The 21,606-nt window shown below is 26.6% G+C and overlaps 2 protein-coding genes across 8 annotated transcripts in view; one reads left to right on the forward strand and one right to left on the reverse strand.

Moving 5' to 3' along the window:
• Positions 1 to 17,197, reverse strand: LOC149878940 (syntaxin-8-like). Of its 2 annotated transcripts, none has more exons than XM_090072096.1 (9): positions 16,977 to 17,197; positions 12,159 to 12,261; positions 10,685 to 10,779; positions 10,350 to 10,403; positions 10,009 to 10,062; positions 9,682 to 9,815; positions 9,516 to 9,608; positions 8,843 to 8,944; positions 1 to 567 (listed from the first exon to the last, which is right to left on the reverse strand). In XM_090072096.1, the coding sequence occupies exons 1-9, from the start codon at positions 16,994 to 16,996 to the stop codon at positions 428 to 430; spliced, it is 795 nt and encodes a 264-aa protein (XP_089928222.1). In that variant the 5' UTR covers positions 16,997 to 17,197; the 3' UTR covers positions 1 to 427. The 2 variants fall into 2 exon arrangements, with proteins under 2 accessions (XP_089928222.1, XP_089928223.1); XM_090072097.1 differs by lacking the exon at positions 1 to 567 and adding an exon at positions 6,645 to 7,141.
• The window catches only part of LOC145192823 (coiled-coil domain-containing protein 40-like), a 25,143-nt gene continuing 9,954 nt past the window's right edge, over positions 6,418 to 21,606 (forward strand). For 2 of the 6 annotated variants that reach the window (XR_016446974.1, XM_090072092.1), the window contains exons 1-4: positions 17,106 to 17,279; positions 17,751 to 17,917; positions 18,002 to 18,085; positions 20,664 to 20,883. Coding sequence is in view for 2 of the 6 variants with exons in the window: in XM_090072092.1 (XP_089928218.1) it covers positions 17,264 to 17,279; positions 17,751 to 17,917; positions 18,002 to 18,085; positions 20,664 to 20,883 (487 nt within the window). In the remaining 4 variants the exon portion in view is untranslated. Of the gene's footprint in view, positions 6,589 to 17,105; positions 17,280 to 17,750; positions 17,918 to 18,001; positions 18,086 to 19,596; positions 19,733 to 20,663; positions 20,884 to 21,606 lie in introns of those variants that run through there. The other 4 variants (XM_090072095.1, XR_016446975.1, XM_090072094.1 and 1 more) reach the window with 4 other exon arrangements.

The raw sequence follows: 21,606 nt of genomic DNA on the forward strand, positions 1-21,606 counted from the left end.
TTAGGTTCTTATTTTTGCAACTACAAAGGATTTTACAGCATGATTTTATATAATCGTTTTTTTCAGTCTCATCTTCAGATAAATGATGATTTAGCTCCTTGGATAATGAATATTTTCTATTTGCTCACAAACCATCTCAACGTTTTTCTCCAAATTCTTTGTTTCTAATCTGGAATCAGAAGGTGAACAAATATTCGATGTTGTTTCACGATGTTCTATAAAAGTATTTAGCCAATCGAGCTGAAGAAACTGAGGTGGAACTGAATTCCTTCCAGAACCTGATGGGATATTTCTTTTTGATTTCAGCCACCTTCCATAACTACTTCGAATGCTTTTACATTATTCTTTCGCTTGATTAGCAGATAAGTTTGACAGACGACCAATTTCTTCCCATGCCATTTTCTTTTTCTATTTGTCTTTAAATTCCTTACGTCATCAAAACTGGAAGTTTTTGAACTTCGTTCATAAAATCTGCCTTAGAGATTTTTTCTAACACACAAGATGGAGCCGTCGCACAGTGGAAAATAAAGGTGTGTTTCGGACCAAAAATCGATAACTTTTTTGTTACTAAAAATAGAGATTTGAAATTTTGCACAAATGTAAAGTAGTATATGACGCTTCTTGTGAAATACTCTTTATAAGAATTTTTTGTAATACAATATTAAAAATAAATAAAAATCAAAAACTTCAAAATTGGCAGTTAGTTAATTTACACTTTAACACAATGCTTTACAAATATATGAAAATACCTTAAAATTATTAAAAACTACGAAAAATACATAAAGTGCTTACCTACTAATTATAGAAATATTTAAGACAGTTTCTTAATAACAATTTTTAAATAGTTGTTTTTATGAAATAATGTATAGGTATATTAAGGTGGTACCAGGGTAAAGGTAACTTTTTAACAAGAAATTGAAAACTATTAATAGACTTTAGCTCTTTTCTATTAATGAACAAAAAATATATATAAAACAGTAGCCAAATAAAAAAATTTTAGTGATAACGTCATTAATTATGCGCATAATTAGTGTTATTTTACCCCCAAACCTTCTTATTCTTTCATCTAATATAACTAACTCAAAAAGAGTCAAAACTGCTTGAAAATTTGAACATGAATTCTTTAATGTATTTAGAATGTTGTCTATGAAACAGAATTTTTTAAAACATTTTTAATTTTACCAGGTTGACATTCGAACTTTAAGATATAAAATCAAGGGAAGTTTGGGACAAAAGCATGATAAAAATGAGTTTTAAATAAAAAATAACAAAAATTTGCTTCATAGACAACATTCGTAATATGTTCATCTTTAAATCTGCAAAATTTCAGCCCATTATCTATTTTCTATGAAAAGTTATTTTTTCTGAAAAATTGAGATTTAGCGAGATAAAAAGCGTTTCTAAGGTCGTTGTTATGAAGCAAGAACCAAACTGCTCTTTAAAAAAAGGCCAAATTTGATTAAAATTAAGAAGATTTTTGACTTTTTGCAAAACGCATATTGAAATAGGTAGATTTAAGAATTCAAAACATTAATTTTGGTATTTTTCAAAATTTTATCAAAAATAGCCGTTTTTTACCCTGGTACCACCTTAAAGGTACTATATCATAACTACTTAGGGACTTTCAGTTCCTGAAATCAGTTCGTTGACTTTCAAAAGCTGCAGAGTATCTTCATCAAGTTCTTGCACATTTCACGCAAAGAGTTTATTTGGCTCTTTACTTCATCTACAATGGCTTTAGTTTTCTTGGAAGTCTCTTTGCAAAATTCAATGCATATAGGTCGACAAAAACGAACATATGAAGGTGCCGGATTTTGCCAAACAACTGCGCCAGTTACTTTATCAATTAGTTTGATAGGCACCAAAGAACTAGTAAACAAATTTGCATAAGAAATAAGTTCAGATTCCTCTGGAAGTTTCTGCTTGTATTGGCTTTGGCCAGAGGAACCATCACAGCCCCATTTACTATATGAAAGCAAATGCTTGAATTCAATACTGTACAGAGAATCTATGGTCAAAATTCTAGCTACAGTGTGATCCAATAAATCTTGCAGTTCCAGAATTTTCGCATGTGTGTTCGTAATTTCTATTGCAGAAGATGGTGGATAGCAGGTCTGTTTAATTTCTTGAATTTTACAATATGGTGGGAATATGGAACAGTTTCGTTCATTTGTCACCTTCCTCATATACAAATATTGTGCTTTTGTTAAATCTAAATCAATAAACACGCTGAGTGCTTCTTCATCAGTTAGCATATTTTTCTGGCTTGCGTTTTCCATAAAACTCGATATTAATTTTTTTTTGTCTTTATCAGCAATCCTTAATGATTCCACAAGTTCTGCTTCTGCTTCTTCTCCTATTGAACGCAACGCCTGAAGATATGTATTAAAGATATGCTCCATCGTTTATTAAAAGACGGAATAATGTGCCTTTAAATACCACTAATGATGAAACACAAGTTGTCCTCAGAAAGTTGATAATTTTCTTTTAAAATTGTTGACAGTGCCTCAACTGTCATTCCTCCATCAATATAGGAAAGCAATAATTTACATTTCAAACACTTAAAAGTTGTCATTTTAACAAGTCACAAAAGTAACTTAAGTAATATTCAATAGTCAAACAAGTCGGTTTAATTTCCACTGTGAGTTTCTTATACTGATATAAATGTTTCAACTCTTTATATATTGGCAGTGTACATTCACCACAAAATGAGTGCAAAAATAAAAGAATGCCATGGTATCAATAAAAAATTGATAATAAATTAAAAAACATATACCAAGCTATTGTTATAAATGAACAAAATTTGAAACCACGATAAAAAGCGGTTTTCTGTTTTTTTACTTTTATCACTCTTTTCTCGATAATTTCGGAAACCGCACGTTTCTGCAACTCATTCTTATACATGTTTTTAATAAAAACCTAGGCTACAATACTACATTAAATGTAAAGCGTGGGGAAGCGTGGGTAACTACCAAAAGTCTCAGTGAACTTGAAAAATATTATTTTTTTTCATTTATTTTATTGTTCAAATAATTACTCCTAAACTGAACCATATAAGTAAAAATGTATAATTTTCTTAAAATCTCCATAACATGAGCTTTTCAAAAATGTATAATACTTTATACTTATTCCTAGAAAGTTTTATAGAAAATTCACTTTTAAAGTGATGAAGCGAACAGGTTTGAAATGAACATCCGCAAAAGTAATAAACAGTAGGGCTTCAAATCTTTTATTTTTACATAAAATTATGTGAAATTCCTGCATTATAGTAATGATTGACTATTAAACTATTAAATAAAATTGAAATATAATGATAGTAGCGACATTAGTAAAAAACATTTATGATATGCTGTTGCTCTACAATTTTCCACTGTGCGTCGCCATGCTTTGTAAAAAAAAATGGCGATTTTTGTAAACTTTGTTGTTCTACAACAGTTATTGTGTGGTTTCCATTAAAAAAATAAGCTGCGCGTTTTGCATAAAAAGCAAAATACTGTTGCAGAAATAGATTTTTTTCAAAACACACAACCGTAGTTGCACAACATAAAATTTGTTGTACAACCGACGTTAAGTTGTGCAACTTATACTAGAAAATGTTTCCATTATAAAACAAAGTTGTTGTGCAACTGTTGTACGACATTTCTACAACTATTGGAAACCAAGCTTAAGTTACACAGAATAAAACACATTTAAGTAACTGAAATAAAACTTTATGTAACTGAAATAAAACACATTTAAGTAATAAAACTTTTTAAATGTGCTTTCTCATGCTACTCTAATCAGTCTGCGAATATTTTAATAGCGAAAAAAAAGGAAACGATTTTTTTTTTAACATGAAAAAAAAAAAAAGAAAAAAAAAAAAAAAGAAAAAGGAAAAAAAAAAGAAAAGGAAAACTCCCATCACAGTTTTCCGCTGTGATGGAACTCCCATCACAATTTTCCGTCGTGGCTTTTTATATCAAGATCCGTATCTTTTCATATCAAAATCCGTATCTTTTCACAAATATATGTTTTTGTTTCACGATTTTTTATTTTTTTTATTCTTTGGCAGGACAAACTGCTTTTTAATACTTACATATAAAATTAAATGAAGAAACAATTCTCATTTACCTCCGTATAATATTTTTAAACTGTTAACATTTAAGTTTGTCATGCTCGATACTCTGCTGAAATTATTTTTCTGCTGAAACAATTTTGTCAGCAACTTTATTAGTTTTACAAGGATGCATTTTATGGTCTCATTGTAAGTTGTTACTAAAGTATTCATTAATGATTGAATTTGTAAATTATAACAAGACCTGTAATAAACTGGTTTCTTGATAATGTATAATATTGTTCTCAGGAATATTTGATATATATTCCTGAGATCAATTACTAGAATCTAAAAGATGATCTTGCTGTGTTTGCAAATGATGCAGTAACATGCCCCTGTCATATTGCTGCATTATTTGTAAAACAGCAAGATTATCTTTTGAAGCAATCAATCTTTACCTCATCAAAAGTAATGAAAAAAAAAAAAAAAAAAAAAAAAAAGAAAAAAAATGCCGAAAAGAAAGCCTCAACAAACTGACAATTTAAGTAAAAAAATCTGCACACAATGCCAGGTAGCAAGAAAACAACCACACAGATGCAAATGTTTCTACCCAAACTTAAAACTTGGTTTCTTTTTTTTTGAGCAATTTCTATACTCAGCAGAAAAATTTACAAACCTAATTATAAATGGAAAGGAAGTATCTTCTAATGGGACCAAAATCTTGCGCCAAATTTCAGGGCCAAAACTCTTTGTTCAAACTTGTTCTTCAACTTTTCCAAAATCAGATTCATAAAAAAGAAAATCCCGTTTCTGAAATGTTCAGCATTCAACAAGCAACTAACCTCTCAAATAACAACGTGAGAAAATTAGCAACATACCTTAAAATTTTTTCACCCAAAGCCAGTGAAATTGAAAGTTATTTTCAAAATAAGTTTCTCAAATCAGTCTGAAGCATTTTTTTCAATTAAAAAAAGTAAAGAGATAGTGGAAAAAATTAAATTTTTTTTAAAACATTGAATCATTTGTGAGGTTTGTGATTCTCGCAACATTTCACAAGATGCTTTAATCAAGATAAACATGCCATCAAGTGAAAGACAAAAATTAGGTGCGGATCCAGGAATTAGTAAATGTATGGCCAAATTTTATTTTCACGGTTGAAATTTCGTTAAAAGATCGATATTTTAATATTTTTTCACAGCATTTATTGAAAATTTTGAAAAAGTAGTTAAAGGAGACAATTCAAGAATTTATTAATTTATTGTAACAAAATTATTATAAAATAATTTATTTATTGTAACGAATTTATAATGAAATAATTTATTTATCTATTGTAACAAAATTATTATAAAATAATTTATCTATTGTAACGAAATTATTATAAAATAATTTATTTATTTATTGTAACGAAATTCTTGAATTGTCTCCTTTTTACCATGTGGTTTTTGTTAAAACCAAAGAGAACACAAAGTAATTATTTTAATGACTTGTGCCATTTACAATACAATTATACTTATTTATCATATTGAATTTCTAATTACAAACTTTTGGTTTAAGGAAAATTTCAGCTTTTCAAACATTAGTCATATTTTTAACTTGTCCAAAACCTTATTTTTTTAAAACTGGGAAATTCCTTTGGTTTCTTTTTGAAGCAAACTGTTATTTTAAATTTGAGTGACAATTAAAAATTTTTTTGAAATATTTGTTACTGTGAAATTTTCTGTGATGAATTGTAAAAATATGAATTGATATTTTTTAATTTTTTGTTTAATTTCTTAAGTTAATACATGCATAAATGGATTCATTTGGTTTTAAAAGGGAATTGGTTCGTTTTCAATATAAGTTTTGATGGTAATAAGATGGCTGCCTTTTGCTCACTTTAAGTGAGAGAGTAACTTATAATGCTAATTTCTCTGGATGCCAGCGATAAAAAATTTTAATTCTGGTTACTTTTTTTTTTCTAAAATAATATATTAAAGAAAAAAAAAAACACAAAAAAATAACACCATTAAATAGGAGGACTCTTTTTGAAGTATTTTTGTTTTTTCAAACCGAGTTATACAATTATTATCGAAATTAGTGCACACAGCAGATTAACGATAAATGATTTAAGTAACAGAAATGCTTCCAGATCTATTTTATTTTATGAAAAGGAATAACACGCATAGTTTGAGTTTATTTCTATAGTTTAAGACTTCCTGCTTTTATACTTCCACGATTAGGCTCAACGAAAATGCGGCTGTCAGAAATAAGCTCTTCAATTAGAACAAAATAAGTCTTCTAAGAATTTATTTAATTTATAACTGTGAAAAAAGAGATTTCTTAGCGGATGTCCGGTTTCCTAGTGATATTCGGTTGGTATTGAAAATTTAAATTCTTTTTAACTATTTGTTTTTTTACTGAGTTTTTATAAATTTAATAAGTTAGTAATATTTTGAATTTGTATATTAAATATTTTGTAATTGTGGCTCTTTGTAATGTATGAAAAACTGGAACACGGCACTCATTAACCTCATGCGTACCCACCCATGAGATAGACGCACGGCATTAAGAGAGAGGTAGATTTTTAACTACGGTTTGAAGTTTTTGTGCAGATAGTATAAAAGACAGCATGCAATTTTTAAAGTTTATTACAAAATAAATATTAATTATCTAAAGAATCATTTAGTAATGTCTTCAATTAACAATTTTCAGAAACCGAGCAATAGACTAACACCAGACTTTCACTTTATCTACAATTTTAGGAATTTCTAATCAAGTAATAAAATATTTCTATTTAAGAGAACGTTTTCTTCGATTATCTTTTTGGTTCCCTGTTTATCTTCCGAGTAAAGGAGATCCGCCTTTTATCTTCCGAGCAAATGAGTTGCATCGGTTTTTCTTTAGTTGTTGTTATCAATCCACTCAACACAAATTAGAATACTTCAAAAAGTTTAAAAAGTCAACACTGCATCAATTTATAATTTTTTTTTATTGTAATAAAAAAAGGTCAATATACGGCTTCCAATCGAGGTAAAATTATTTAAATACTTCGAATGTAAGAATGTCATTTAGGTACAACAGCCACTACCAAGATAGCAATCAATAATAAAATCACCAGGACAATCAAAGCTGTAAAGAAAAAAAAAAAAAAAAAAAAAAAAAAAGAATATAAAGAATGATAAAAATAAGAATAAGTAAATCAAGGAGTTTTTAAATGGGGCCGCTCCACGAGTGAAATACGACTAAAAAAAACAAGCTTTTTAAGGAAAAAGTCAATCCTTCATTGTCAATAAAATTTCAATAAAAGATTATTAGATAAGAGATTAGATTAGTAATTGAATATTTCAAAATATATGATATTAGCGTTAATTGCTATTTTAAAATATATGATTTTAACGTGAACTGGTATTTTAAAATATATGATTTTGTGTGAATTGGTATTTTAATAAAACAGGCCAAATAAATATCTTTCAATATGCTATGATCATCAAGCGAGTTAAACAAGCTCTTCATAAGCTTCCATTCTACATTATAAATTTTTCAAAAACTAAAAAAGACGAAAAAAAACTAAACTAAAGATTCACTTTCAATAGTTCAAGTCTAAAACAACCAATCAAATGACAGCATATCAACACTAAAGTAAAGACTATTACAATTGATAAATCCATGACTTTCTGCTTATTTAGTTAAATTTTTAAACAAAATTTGCTGGAGATCGATTTAATACTCAAATCAAGTTTAACTTTATAACAGAACAAAACATGTGTCAATAAAATAAAAGAATAATTCATTAAAACTGTATTACATAAAAAATCTATATTGCATACACAACTTACTCTGATGTTCCAATCGTTGACATTTTAAATTGGATAAAGCGAATAACACTAGATGTGTAATGAAGATGATTTTTTGGTAGAATTCTTCATATTAAAATACCTGTGATTGATGGATTGATAACATTCAAATATTTGTTTTTATATCTGATTTTAGCTGGACAAGTAAAATACTTTTTTGCTTAAAAATAGAGTGAGAAGTCACCAAAGTTCACAAGCACTGACACCAATAAAAGAATTGAAGGGAACAGACTTATTTAAAAAAAAGCATTTAAAAAAAATAATTTAACAGAGTAACTTAAAAACAGAAATAACCCAAATTTCCTTTAGCACACAATCAAAAGTAACAATTGATAATTGTTGACCCTCCAATTTACTATATAACATGCCAACTATATCTCTTATTAACTCTTTTTCGATTCGCTAATCTCAAATAAATGCTAGATTTGTGTTGAGAAATGAAAGGTGATGAGAATTACTAAGTATTGAGAAGGTTTCTTTAACCATTGCGGTTTGTAACATCATAAAAAGATAAAATATCTTCTTTCAGCAACATTAATGTCTGATTTTATTTATAGCATAAATCAAGATAATTATGTCCTAAAAACACCCAAGAAGTGTTTTTTAGAACCAACCAGTTGTCTTAGAACTACACATAAAGACATTAAAATCAGACCAGTAAATAGTAAGCGTTACAAATGTCACTCTAAATAAAATTACTTAAAAAAACAAAACAAAACAATCTCATAAAAAAGAATATTCAAACTTAACATACTTAATAGTAGAAAAGTGGTGCGCATTTTTTGCAAATGTCAACCTCTGTTATGGTTTTTATTTATTTGCTCTCAAAGTGTGGAGGGTGACAATCTCAAATAACGGACCCAATTATTCTAATAAGTTTTTGTTTATGCTTTTTTATTAAAATATTATTTTATATTAAAATGATTTGTAGCATAATTTTCTCAAAAGTTAACATTAATTAAAGAATAAAAATTACCACAACTTCCGGTTTTCTTCGTCACTTTCTTTACGTGACCTTCTGTTCGGATTAATTTTTGATTGGTACCCTCCACGCGGTCTTGAATATCATCAATTAACTCTATAAGATATTTTATATTAAAAGAAAAACTAGGCGTGAAACTAAAGCAAGTATTCTTTTATTTCTACAGAGGTTCAATGAGAAACTCATTTTGTTAGAGGTTTGAAGGGTATTCAGCAAAATATTTGTAAATAAGTTCTAACTGTCTTATAAGAATTCAAATAAAAAGTTATATTTTTATTTTAATTCTTATAACATAATTAGAACTTATAATTTACACCCTTTAAAATAAATTCTAAACTATTATTATTGTATCTTTTAGATCAAATTTAAAAATATTATTGAATATTTCAAAGTATGAAATAATATACAACACTAAAAAAGTGGAGGGGTTCAAAGCCATTGTGATTCTTTCATTGTGATTCTCTCATATAAAAAGGTGAAGGAGTCTAACCCCCCTGACTCCTATAATTTAAACATCCCAAAAACATTTGGCTTAAAATGTATAATCTAAATAAGAACTTTGTATAATAATTACATTGAAGTTTTGTTTGAGGTTTTATTCTGTTATAAAAACAAATTGTTTTTCAAGAAATTCATTAATCTTACAAAAAAGTTTTAAAAATTGTACCATTGTGGTAATCTAGCTCATTTCCAATACTTTTCCCCATCAATTTTTGCCTTTCAATCACTTTAGAAAGTGCCTCTAAACCTCGATCTTGTTCTACAAAATTGAAACAAAATTTAAGAAAACAAAATTTGAAATAGAAAAAGAAAATTTAAAATTTAAAAGTAACCTTCAATAATTTTTGTTTGTTGTTGATAAAAATTATCATGTGTCAACTCATCTTCTGTGTAATTGCGAGAAGGAGGCACTGGTGTCCATGAGTCAGTATTCCCATTATCGTAACCATCATTTAAGACACCACCTCTAAATAAATACTAACTTTTAATGTCACCTACTGTTAAAACTTGGTGCTGTTAAAAATTATTTAAGATCTTACATGTATTTATATACATTTACATATTTTAAGCATCTGTAAAAAAATAAATCTGTAAAAAAATAAAACAATGAGAGTTTTGCTAATGCTCCTAAAGAATAAAAAAACTTAAAAAAACCGAACCTTGAAGTGTTGTTAGGAAATGATTGCTTAAAAGCTTGAGTTATCTGCTTCTCTCTGTATTATAAAATATTTTAAAAAATAACAAGGTAAGAAACTGTAAAAAATAGGGTTTACTTGATCACTTTATTTGTTCCTTACTTAATTCCTACATCTAAAGAAGTACAAAAAAAATTTCGCCATTTAAAAGAGATTTAAGAAACAGCAACAAATTTTAAGCAAGTGCAACAACTTTAAATGACAAAATATAAACAAACAGAACAATCTTCCACAACAAAATGTAAATAAGATTAGGCCTAAAACTATTCAAACTTAGAAACAAAGATTAAACTGAAATAACTTACTTGGTAATCAGGGAATCAATTTGGTTCTGTCGCCTCTCCATCTCTCTTGAATTACTACCAACAGAGTTAAGCCTCACTCCAGATTTTTAACAAGGACTATTACTTAAAATTTTTAACAGGAAAATGTTCTTAAATTATCTTAAGCAAGTCTACTTAGAATTTAAAAGATATATAAAAAATAAATGTTAATCAATAAAAAGCAGAAAATGACAACACTAGCCAAAATTTTTTCATGTAAAATATCCTAAAAACAATTTGTACCAAATAAATCAACAATAAAATATTAGATTTATGTGTTAAAAATTAAAGTTCAATAACTATTTTGTAAAAGATACATAACATTGGAAGAAGCGGATCTCAATAATTGCATTTTCATTGACTTAATCATGTTGGAGAAATCAGATATCTTCACACGGATTGCAGATTGAATCTAAAGTTTAAATGCAAAACCTGATCATAAAATAAAACATTCTTTTATAGGATGGGTTTATTTCAGTACCCCAGTGAAAAAAACATTAACTTTTATAAAACAGGTTTTTTTTTTATGAAAGAAAAAGTCTTCTTTCAACTATTTTTTTGGTTTTTGCTTTTATTAATTAAATATATTTTTTAATTCTAATCATGCTAGTACTTAATTTTATAAGCAATTCTAAGCATGTTAGTACTTCATTATATAAACAATTTTAAATTAATCTTGAAATGAGGATATTTAAATATAAACTTCCCATTTGAATTTCCTTTTTCTTATATTTTTACCAACTTTTTACATTTTAGTGGGATTCACAATTTGGAAGAAAAGTTAACAACTTTTCACATCATATGGAAAATCAAAATTGCTCCAAATGTCAGTAAATAATAAAAATTAAAACAAAATAAAAAGTATTCCAAAATTGTATTTTCTTAAACATTACTGAACATTACTGAAATATAACCATTTTTACTGAAACTGGTTACAAAAAATGTAATTGGGTAAAAGTTTATGGGATATGGGTCAGACTGTAGAATAAAATACTGTTTCAACATCCTGAGCCACAATTCTTATATTTAATAGATAAAACATGTAAATATTACAATATAATTGGAAGAAAAAAAAAAAAGGAGATATATTAGTATCTTTTTGCAGGATGATTTTAGAGTAAAAATTTTTTTCCCCTAAAAGAACAAGTTTCTTTCTTATGCATAAGCCCATATTTAAAATCTTTATCTCTGAAATTGTTAAGAGAACATAGTGTTTAAAAAAATTTTTTTTAAAAATTAGACTTCTTGTATATTGAGTCCTTAATAATAACACATGAGTTTAATTGCTAGTAATTATATTGATTTCATTTCTAGCATGTCAACTGCAATGAAACCTGCCTCTATAAAAACAAATGTGGAGACAAAAAAATTAGCCAGATCACTGGAGTGATTTTTTTCAGTATACCATTTATAAAACTGTTTTAGATTATAAACTAGCAATTGAATTAAGTGATATCTTACGTGGATTTTCCAAACTTTTTAATTAAAACCAAATGTGCAAGAATAAGTAACCATTTTCTTTCATAAAAGAATAAGCAGCCATTTTCTTCCAAAAAAGAAAAGCAACCAATATCTTTCAAAAGAAACATTTTTTTTAGTGATATCATTTCTGATTAATTTGCTTAACAAATTTACTCTAACAAATTTTTGTTCAAATACATTTACTTTATTAAAAAGCTAAGTATTTTAGAATTTTAGTATAAAAATTTTTATTAGATATTTATTAAACTTGTTTGAATTTAATTAAAACATTTTTAAAAAAATTTTATCCAAACTAATTTAAACAATTACTTGTGTAGAATTTCTTGAACCAGTTCGTTGAAGTGAATTTCTTTCATTTATAAGCTCCATAATTTCCTGCCCAACTTGGCTTGCTCCATTGTAATCTTGCTGCCTAGAAGAAAAACCAAACAAGCTCATAAAACGGATTCAATTAAGGTCATAAAAGGTCATAAGCAAAAAAATTTTTATCTTAGAATAAGCATATGTTGCAATGCAACTTGTTCAGGACTCAAATCAACATAAGTTAAAAATCTTATCATGAAAATATTTCATACTTTTGTTATCCCCCCCTTCTACAATAGGGAGGAGGTAAATATTTGTACAAAATATGTCTTTAAATGGCTTTATTTAATTAAAAAATATAATATTTTATATAATAAGAACTATAATAAACTTATTTTTTCAGCCTTAAAATAAAAGCATAACCATCTAGCAATTAAATAGACTGCAAAACTTTAAGACCACATCAGTTTCAGTTCTTAATAACAACAATTCATAAAAATGGTAACATAGTTAGAATATACCTAATTACAATACACATAAAATAAATTGGAATATTAAAAACATTTAGTATTTAAAAAAGTAAAGATTTTTGTTTTAATTGTTATTTTTCTCAATTAAAAGTGAGTTGGTTAACCATTTTTTTAATTACTTCTATAATTCTATTTGGTATTGAATAAAAAAGATTTTTTAATCGGTTGTAAAGGCTGCCTAAATCATTAAACTAACACCTCTCAAAGTACCCTTAATATATATGCTTTTTAAATGAATTACTGAAACAATAATACTAAATGATTGCTGAAAAAAAACTTATTGCCAACATGCAAAATGTAATTGAGAATTGTGATGGTTATATGCTTATTTTAGGCCATGTTATTGATATATATCAACTATTGAAATTATTGAAATACATTTCAATAATTATCTACAAAAGTATAGTACATAAGATTTGTTGTTAATCTACCTATTTTACTTCACCTTTGTAAACCTTATATCTAGATATCTATAATTAGATATACACAAACTAAATGCGTAAAGGGGGGTGGGGTGGGGGGACACTTTAGGATATCAGTAGTATAAGACAGCTTCAAAACAATTCAGTAGTGTTGCAGAAAAGTTCATGAACTTTTTTTTAGCAAAGTTAACTTATAAGCATAACTTTTTTTTCTACTGTCTTTATGGTGCGTATATTTTTAGCATCCAAATAAGGTTTTTTTTAAAACTAATTAAGTAAAATATGTTAGCATAATACATTAGATAATACCAACTAATATATTAAAGCAATCTATTTTAAGATGAATGTTATATGAGTGTCTTTCAAATTTCATTTTGTTCAAGAACAACAGTTGACAGGGTAACAACAGTTAATTTGTTTCATTAAAAGGTAATTCCACATCAATTTAGCCTGGTGGTATCGCCATGGCCTGTTTATACTTTGGCATCCAAATTACTTTTAAAAAACTTATGAAGTGGTATAATTGCTAACAGAGATTTTATCTTTGCTGCTATTTTAATAAAATTAAAAAAAGATGTTCTGTAAAATAAATTTATTGGATTCATAATTAAGATCTGAAATTAAACAATGTAAGTCGTGTCTTTAAGTAAATTCACAAGGAAGACATGCAGACTTGTACAGCATTTATCAATTCAATATCTTGAATTGATAAATTCTTGAAAAGAAAAAAGGAGAAATGTTAACTGAAGCAACATTAAAAAGAGTAGCGGATTTTTATCAAGATGACAAGTTTATAAGAAAAATTGCAGGAAAAAAGGCTACATGAGTATTAGCATAAACCAGCATACATAAAAACATCTTTTCCTAGCAAACTTTGCAAAGTTGTATAATGTTTTTTCCAAGTTTTGTAGTCTAAAAATGTGTTACAGGAGGGTCATCTGGAAAATATTCAGTTTGTGTTAACAAATGCAATCAAATAGGAATTAACAAAAAATTGATTTTAAGGCTCATATGCAACTTAATTAATAATGAGTGGACGATTCATAAGTCCCAAAGTTTTTTTGGATTTAGAACTATTTGACTTTGCTATCGTTAAGGAAATCTCTTTTAAACAATGGAAAACTACTGATATAACTGAATTAATCATGCAATCAAAAACAACTATTGATTACAAACTAATGCTATGTGAAGCTTCTGACAAGCTTACATCACTCTTACATAACCAAGTCCCAAGCAAAATGTTTAAAAGAAATGAATGAAAAAAAAAAAAAAGAAAAAGAATTTTGCATTTGATCTTACAATAAACTATGTGTTTGTTGTTCAAGATAAAATTTAAAGTTGGAAAAATTACTTCTATTCAGCAAAAGTTACCATTACAGCAAAACTAAATTCACCCTGCATCCAATAGTACTTACTTATTAAAATGAAATATGTCACTTGGAACAAAAAATTTTTTATTTCAGAGGACAATGATCATGACACTTGTTTTGTGTATGAAGTTCAAACTCAGATTGCTAATTATCTAAAAACTTTTTATCTGATAATAACTAAGATAAATTATTTTTCAGATTGTTACACTATGCAATGTAATAATCATAAAAACTTTTTAAATCTTAGTTATCATAACATTGATTTTAATATTAATGCAGGTTACAGAATGCAGGGTTTTTTTTGTCACAAATCATTGAAAATCAGTTGGGTAAAATTTAACTTGGAGTGTTAAAACTAAAAATGCTATGTTTTTCATTCCACTGCAATTATACTTAGATATCAAGTTTAAGCTAATCAGCGAAATTATTTATAAAGTTATTGTTAAAAATACAAAATTAACAAGAAGGGGTCAAGACTGCAGTTTAGTAAACTTTAAAGAACAATATCTTTAGAACCACTTAGAATAGGATGTTCAAATTTTCTAATTTTTTTAGTTGTGATAATTTCTCTCAGAATTTTAAAAATTAAGCAATTCTGTAATACATAGTGACATTTTAGGTTTTTTTAGATATATTGATGTGGAATTAACGCTAACTTAATGCATTTTAAATTCATGGAAGATAAACAGGTTACTTGTTTTGAATGACATGATTAGGTAAAAAAAAAAAAAAAAAAACAGCTTTGAGAGAAAGGTATTTTAAAACTCAACTTTTAGAAAAAACTAATGTGAAAAATGCTTTTCTTTAAAAAAAATTAGTTATACAATTTTAATCACAAGACCTTTTTTTAAATCTTAGTTTTAAAGTTACATTTGAAATTCAAAATTTTAGCTAAGATTTTTTATTTACACATTTTTAAATAACTTTTCAAAGTGTTTATTTATCAATCATCATTTTTAACAAGTCAACACAATAATTTTTGAAATTGTAATTGTGAGTTTTGAAATGGCAAACTATTTTGCAAACATTTAGAATATTTTGGTAAAAAAGGGCTATAAATTAACATACATTTATTAAAAGCTCATTGTTACCAAAACTCTTTGTTAACTTCAGGTAAGATAAATCATCAAAAAAGAGGAATTTTTATGCAGATTTTTATAACTTGGTTGGTTTGGAATATTGGAAAGTTCTAAATTTTGTTAAAAAAATATGCACAACTGTGAGAAGTGTCAATAATTTAATAAGTCAACTGGAAAACAAAGTGTTAATGCTTGTGTTTAGGATAAAATATAAAATCAAAAGAAAGATTGCAGCAGGGATCTCAACTCTTTTATGGTCAAGAAAAATCTTTTCATTTAAATAGCTGTACTGCCTAAAAAAGCTACCAATAAAATAGTTTTAAATAAAGAACTACCAATAAAATAGCTTCTAATAAATGATCTTTTTATAAAAAAACACTTTAAAAATTTAAAAACATTGTATTTTACATGATAAAATAGATGGATATTTGATTTAAATTTCTCAGAATTTTTAACTTTTTAATTAACTGGAATACTGCAGAATAGATAATTATGCATATGCTTTGGATAAATTTAGATTTTTACAGATGTTATATATTCTGTTTTTAGTACTTTTCTGTAGTGAGGTTGAGTGTTGTAATTAACCTCTTGTGAAAATTGGTATGGTTAATATCATCAAGCTGTAAATATAAGCACTTGAAGTACCTTTAAATATATGTGTATAATTTTAGTTTTTAGTTATTTAGAAAAGGTCAAAAATGTGACCTGGATTTAAAAACATAGTGAAAATGTTTATTTTTTTTTTTTAATTGTAAATATTGTAAATACTTTTTTTTTCATAAAATTTAAAGAGAATATTTACATTAGTCTATTTATAAATTGCATAAATTTTACAAAATTCTATCATTCACTGGTATATACAGTATTTGTAAAAATGCACTAGTAACTCAATAGCAACTTATAGCTATTGGACAATTCAACTTTCTTATTATTTTTTCTTTGTACTAATTAAATTATTTTCAAATTTAATATAGATTACTAAAAATGTATAATTTCAAATATTTTTAGTCACAAAACATAAATACATTAACAAATCAATAACTTTCAATAAGCCAAAATTTCATATTGGTGGTAAATACAAAGCTAGTAAACAGATTGAGATCAACTAAATAAAGTTTATTGCAAGTACGACTACCAGCCTATAAGAAGTCTATAAAAAGGCTATCACTAATGAGAGTTAATTAACATTATCATGCATCATTTAGAGAGGTTTTCCTGTAGGTTAAGAATGAATGCTAATTACTAAATTTCTCTATAATTTAAAAAGTGATCATTAGACTCTTCTACTAAGTGCATTTAACTTAGTTCTCTCCCTTACATTATTTCAGTTTTACATAAGAAAAATTAATCATTTAGATCAATAATTATCAATATAAAAAGAAATTGTGATAATATATAACTTTTATAAAAAGCAAAAACATACCATGAGTCAACCGGAGGCATTTTTTTGTTTGTTTACGAATGTTTTAGATCCCTTACATTTGCATTTACAAAAAAAAAATATTTGTGATGTAAACCGGCCTTAAGAGTAAAATGATACCGTAACTACTGTATACCATAACAAATATCTAAACAAACATGACGGATACAAGGAATGTAATCCACGAAGAGAGGATGCAGATCCAATAGTTTTTTTCGAGAAAATGTTGGTGCACAAAAGTAAATACCCGTCAAGATATTAGTTCCGAAAAAAAAAATTAAGTTAAAAAAATGAACGAAAAACAAAGTACGTAATTTCATATTGTAAAACTTCGAAACTAATTCGTTGCTAAGTATGCAAAAAATGAGTGTTTATATCTACAATTTATTATTTATACTAGAAAAAAATTAAGACTAATATACATTACATATATATAATAAATTTTATTCAATTTCTAAAATAATTTTAATCGATAGTGTAAAAGTATACCATAACATGTGTTAGGCAGAGGTATTAAGGTTATTCAAAATAGATAAGACAGTTTGAGATAAAAAGAAATCATCTTATTAATTTTTCTTTGTAATCTTACTCTTTTTCTAAAAGAATAGAGAGTAATAATCTGTAAAACGATTATACTTAAAAATAATGAATAAGCTTTATTTATATATATATATATATATATATATATATATATATATATATATATATATATATATATATATATATATATATATATATATATATATATATATATATATAATGTGTGTATGTGTTTAGCTCTTGGTACATCTGATGATGATGAAAATGATGAAGTCAAAAATGAAAATGTTAAATATAGTGATTATAGTGGTATGGATGCGATTAATAAAAGTGATTCAGTTGACAAAAACAATGAACTTGGCATTGAAACAAACAGTGATCTGATTGTTCTGGAGCCTGAACATGTAAATTTTTATTTACAAATACAGTTTTTTCTCTCTCTTTTTTTTCTATTTCAGTTGCTATTTAAAGTTTTTAAATAATTTCAGCCATTGATGAAACGATTTCAACAAGCATATAAAGAACATCTTCTAAAACTAGACCGAAAAGTAACTTTAGAGCTTCAAGAGTTAGTAAGTTTAAATTTTCATTGAAATTGTGTTAATGTATTGTTTTAAGTCAATTTTATACACTATAAACTTCCTTATTTTATCCAAAAAGAAAAAAGTTTACTGTTAGATAAAAAAAAAAGTTTATTAGTTTTCAAAACTACCAACTATAATGTTAACAACAATTAACATCTTTTCAAAAATTACTTTACAAATAATAATGCTGACATACTGTTAAGTTATATCATGTACAACTTGTAGTTATGGGACTGCAAATTAATCTAATGTAAATTAGCCATATACAGTAAACTTTGACAAAGTAATGGATATGCAAAAATGTTTTTTTATTATGTCACATTACTAACTTATTGCATTATTTATCTATGAGTACTTTACACAAGACAAGAAAAATCTTTAGTGGTCTTTAGTGGATACAAAACAAAATTGACCAATTTTTTAGTAATGCCAGTTAGGATATTATACCATTTTTTTAAATGACAGACTTGAAGTAATTTAGATTGTTTATTTTTTCATTCTAGTTTTTCAACCTAAAAGAATTTTACAGGTGTTCACTTGGAATAAGGTATAGAGATTAAAGCAGTCATTCAAGAGCTTCAGTAATGTTTTCTGCCAACCATTGCAGTGTTCTTAGATTAACTATTTGAAAACAGAAATGGATTTATGTTTAATTGTTTAGCACTTGAGAGTAGATTTTGTTTGAGGATCCCCTTGTAGACATATTGGTCACTTTGTATTGATGAAAACTAGTTTTCTTACATTAAAAGGAGCCAAATACCCTTGCATAATCACAGAACCCCTCTATGTTTAACTGTTGCTGTTAAATTTTTTTTTTTAATTATTGACCTTATTGATCAAAAATTTTATTCTATCCAGTCTGGTCAGGATAACTACTTAAACAAGTAAATAAATATTCTGTAAACACATTTAAAAACAGTTTGGTCTTAATGTAATTTTCAAGTCTGAAATCTGTGTATTTACTTTAGCTTTTTAAATGTAGAGTTTTTAAACTGGTTGTTGATCTTTGATGGCTGGCCTGTTCTTGCTTTGGTGAAGAATAAAAGTTTTAGCTAATTTTTTGAAAACCTTTAGTTATTTATCAACTTTGAAGGGACCTACAAAAGGATGTCAAGAAAATCTTAAATGTTTAAAAGCAATTTTGCAAATCTGTTTAATATTGCATATGCAGATACACTTAAAAAAAAGTAGAAAATAAAAACTTTTACAGTGATAGAGAAAGCCTGGTTGCTTAGCTGGAGTTGATTTAAAAAAATTGGGGAGTAGGTAAGATGAGGTTCTTTTTCAGTACAATTGATAGTGATTTTATTTCCAGTTTAGATAGGAATGCTGAAAATTCAGAAGTGCATTTGTCACTATTGACTGAAAGCACAAAATGATTCTAAAATGAGTAGAAATGATTTTATTATTCCAAAATTTGTACCAACTTAGACAGGTCTCATTTGAGTTTGAGAGACTCCATTTTCTTTCTAGGAAGAAATATTAATGATTTTCTTTAGGTAAAGGAAGTTAGATGACTGGCTAAATGAAATCATCTATCCAATGAATTTGAACAAAAAAACAAAAAACTGTGCCAAAGTCATTAAAGTTGATTTTCAAAGTAACATGCCAGAAGTTGTTACTCTTCATTGAGTGGTAAATTGTTACTAACTCTTGATGTTTGAGGTATTAAAGAAAAATGTGTTGTAGTTTTAATATTGTAAAAAATTATTGTAGTTTCCTATAGAAATAAGGAACAACTTATTACCATACCAAAGTTGATTACTTCATCTCTTAAAGAATAACCAGAAACTGTTAGGAATGCAATTAATGATTAGTATTTCAATAATAAAGTGCAGATCCTCTATTGTGATATCACAGCCATGCAGGTTGAGTGAATTTACCATTTTTCAGTTTGTGGACAAAAAATTTGAAAAGCCATATTCCTATGCTATTTAATTCTGCAATGAAATAGTAAAGTTGAGGTGTTGGTACACTTCTATGGAACAAAACTAAAAAAAGTTGTTAAAAAGTGATGAATACTGGTAGTTAATAGAGCTTTCTTACTTTTAGATGGTGGTATTAATGAATCCAGGTCCCATGTGCTAAGGTCAATTAATGATGAGAGAAATTTACTCACTAAAAATATTGCTACTCTGTTCTCAGTTATATTAATAAATAAGACAAAGAAGCACTGTAAGATGCATGCTTATTTCATCCTAATATCCTATTTTAAGCCATGGGTGCAATATTTTTTTGTAATAAAAGCTTCTTACCAAGATCTATTACCAAGATCTATACTTCCTTAAGTCAGTTAGGGCACATAAAAATATTGATAAAATCATCTCATGTTAAATCAAATAGCAAAAATGTAGACAGTATGTGTGTAAGATTTCATAAACAAAGTAATTTTTATATAATATGTCAAAACAAAGTATATGACTTTGTTGTCATTTCATTAATGAGTATTTAGGGTCAAATCTATAATATATGTATGTGTGTGTGTGTGTGTATGTGTGTTTATATATATATGTATATATATATATATATATATAACTTAAGCATATAATTAGCATTTCTTGTGTAGAATGAAGAACAAGCATATGTAAAAAAGCATAGAGAAGACTTAGGAGTTGATTTATATGGCATACAACAGGAGTTGGCTAAGCTACAGATAGTTTTAGAAAAGCGTCATAACTTATTTAATGAGTGCTCACATCTACGCAAGCAAATTGAAACACGACTAACAGAGACAAAAACTTTGTATAAGCAGACATTAAACAATCTTCAAAATCAGCGTAAAAAAGGTAATCATTATTTTTCATTGAATTAATTTTCTTCAATAAAAAAAATTTGTTTTTTGCTAAGAAAAAATTCTATTTTTTTAATAACTTTTTATAATTCATTTTAAAAAAAAGTGGTATTTTTTGTATAAATGTGTAGCTTTATTTAAACAAGGTGTTAAAAAAGTTTCTTAAAAACTAGTTACTATAGACTAAAAAAATAAATCAGTTACAGTTACTATGTGATTTATAAATAATAGTTTGAACCTTGCCATTGCAAAATTTTACTGTTTAAATAGCATTTGCATACTGAGGATGAGAAGATGATTAAGCATAAGTAAATTGAATAAAAAATTTTAAAAGACAAAAAGTTACTCAAATTTTTAAAAATTTGTTATTTTTCTCTTAAACACAAATTTAAGTTTAATAGTATAATAGTCTTGTCAATGTAAGAAATAACATTTTCAAATGTATTAAGATTGTTTTTTTCATTTGACTATTTGATTTAGTATTTACATTTTCAACAGTATGATCTTTTTACCCTGCTGAGATTGTAAATCTTGACATGAGGTACTTCCTTTTTTCTTGCAAGGAAGAGATGAAATATAATTTTCTGAATTTGATTTTACTTTATTAAACTATCAGCATTCATGCTAATAAATTTTTCTATTCAGCTGATCTGGTTTACATGTGTTGCACAAGTTATTTTTGTTGTCTGATGCTTTTTTAAGTATTGTAAGAATTAAA

Source organism: Hydra viridissima, unplaced genomic scaffold (genome assembly GCF_058129835.1).
Source record: "Hydra viridissima isolate aposymbiotic clone 2 unplaced genomic scaffold, HvirCarnegie_v1 scaffold_14, whole genome shotgun sequence".
Classification (NCBI taxonomy): domain Eukaryota; kingdom Metazoa; phylum Cnidaria; class Hydrozoa; order Anthoathecata; family Hydridae; genus Hydra; species Hydra viridissima.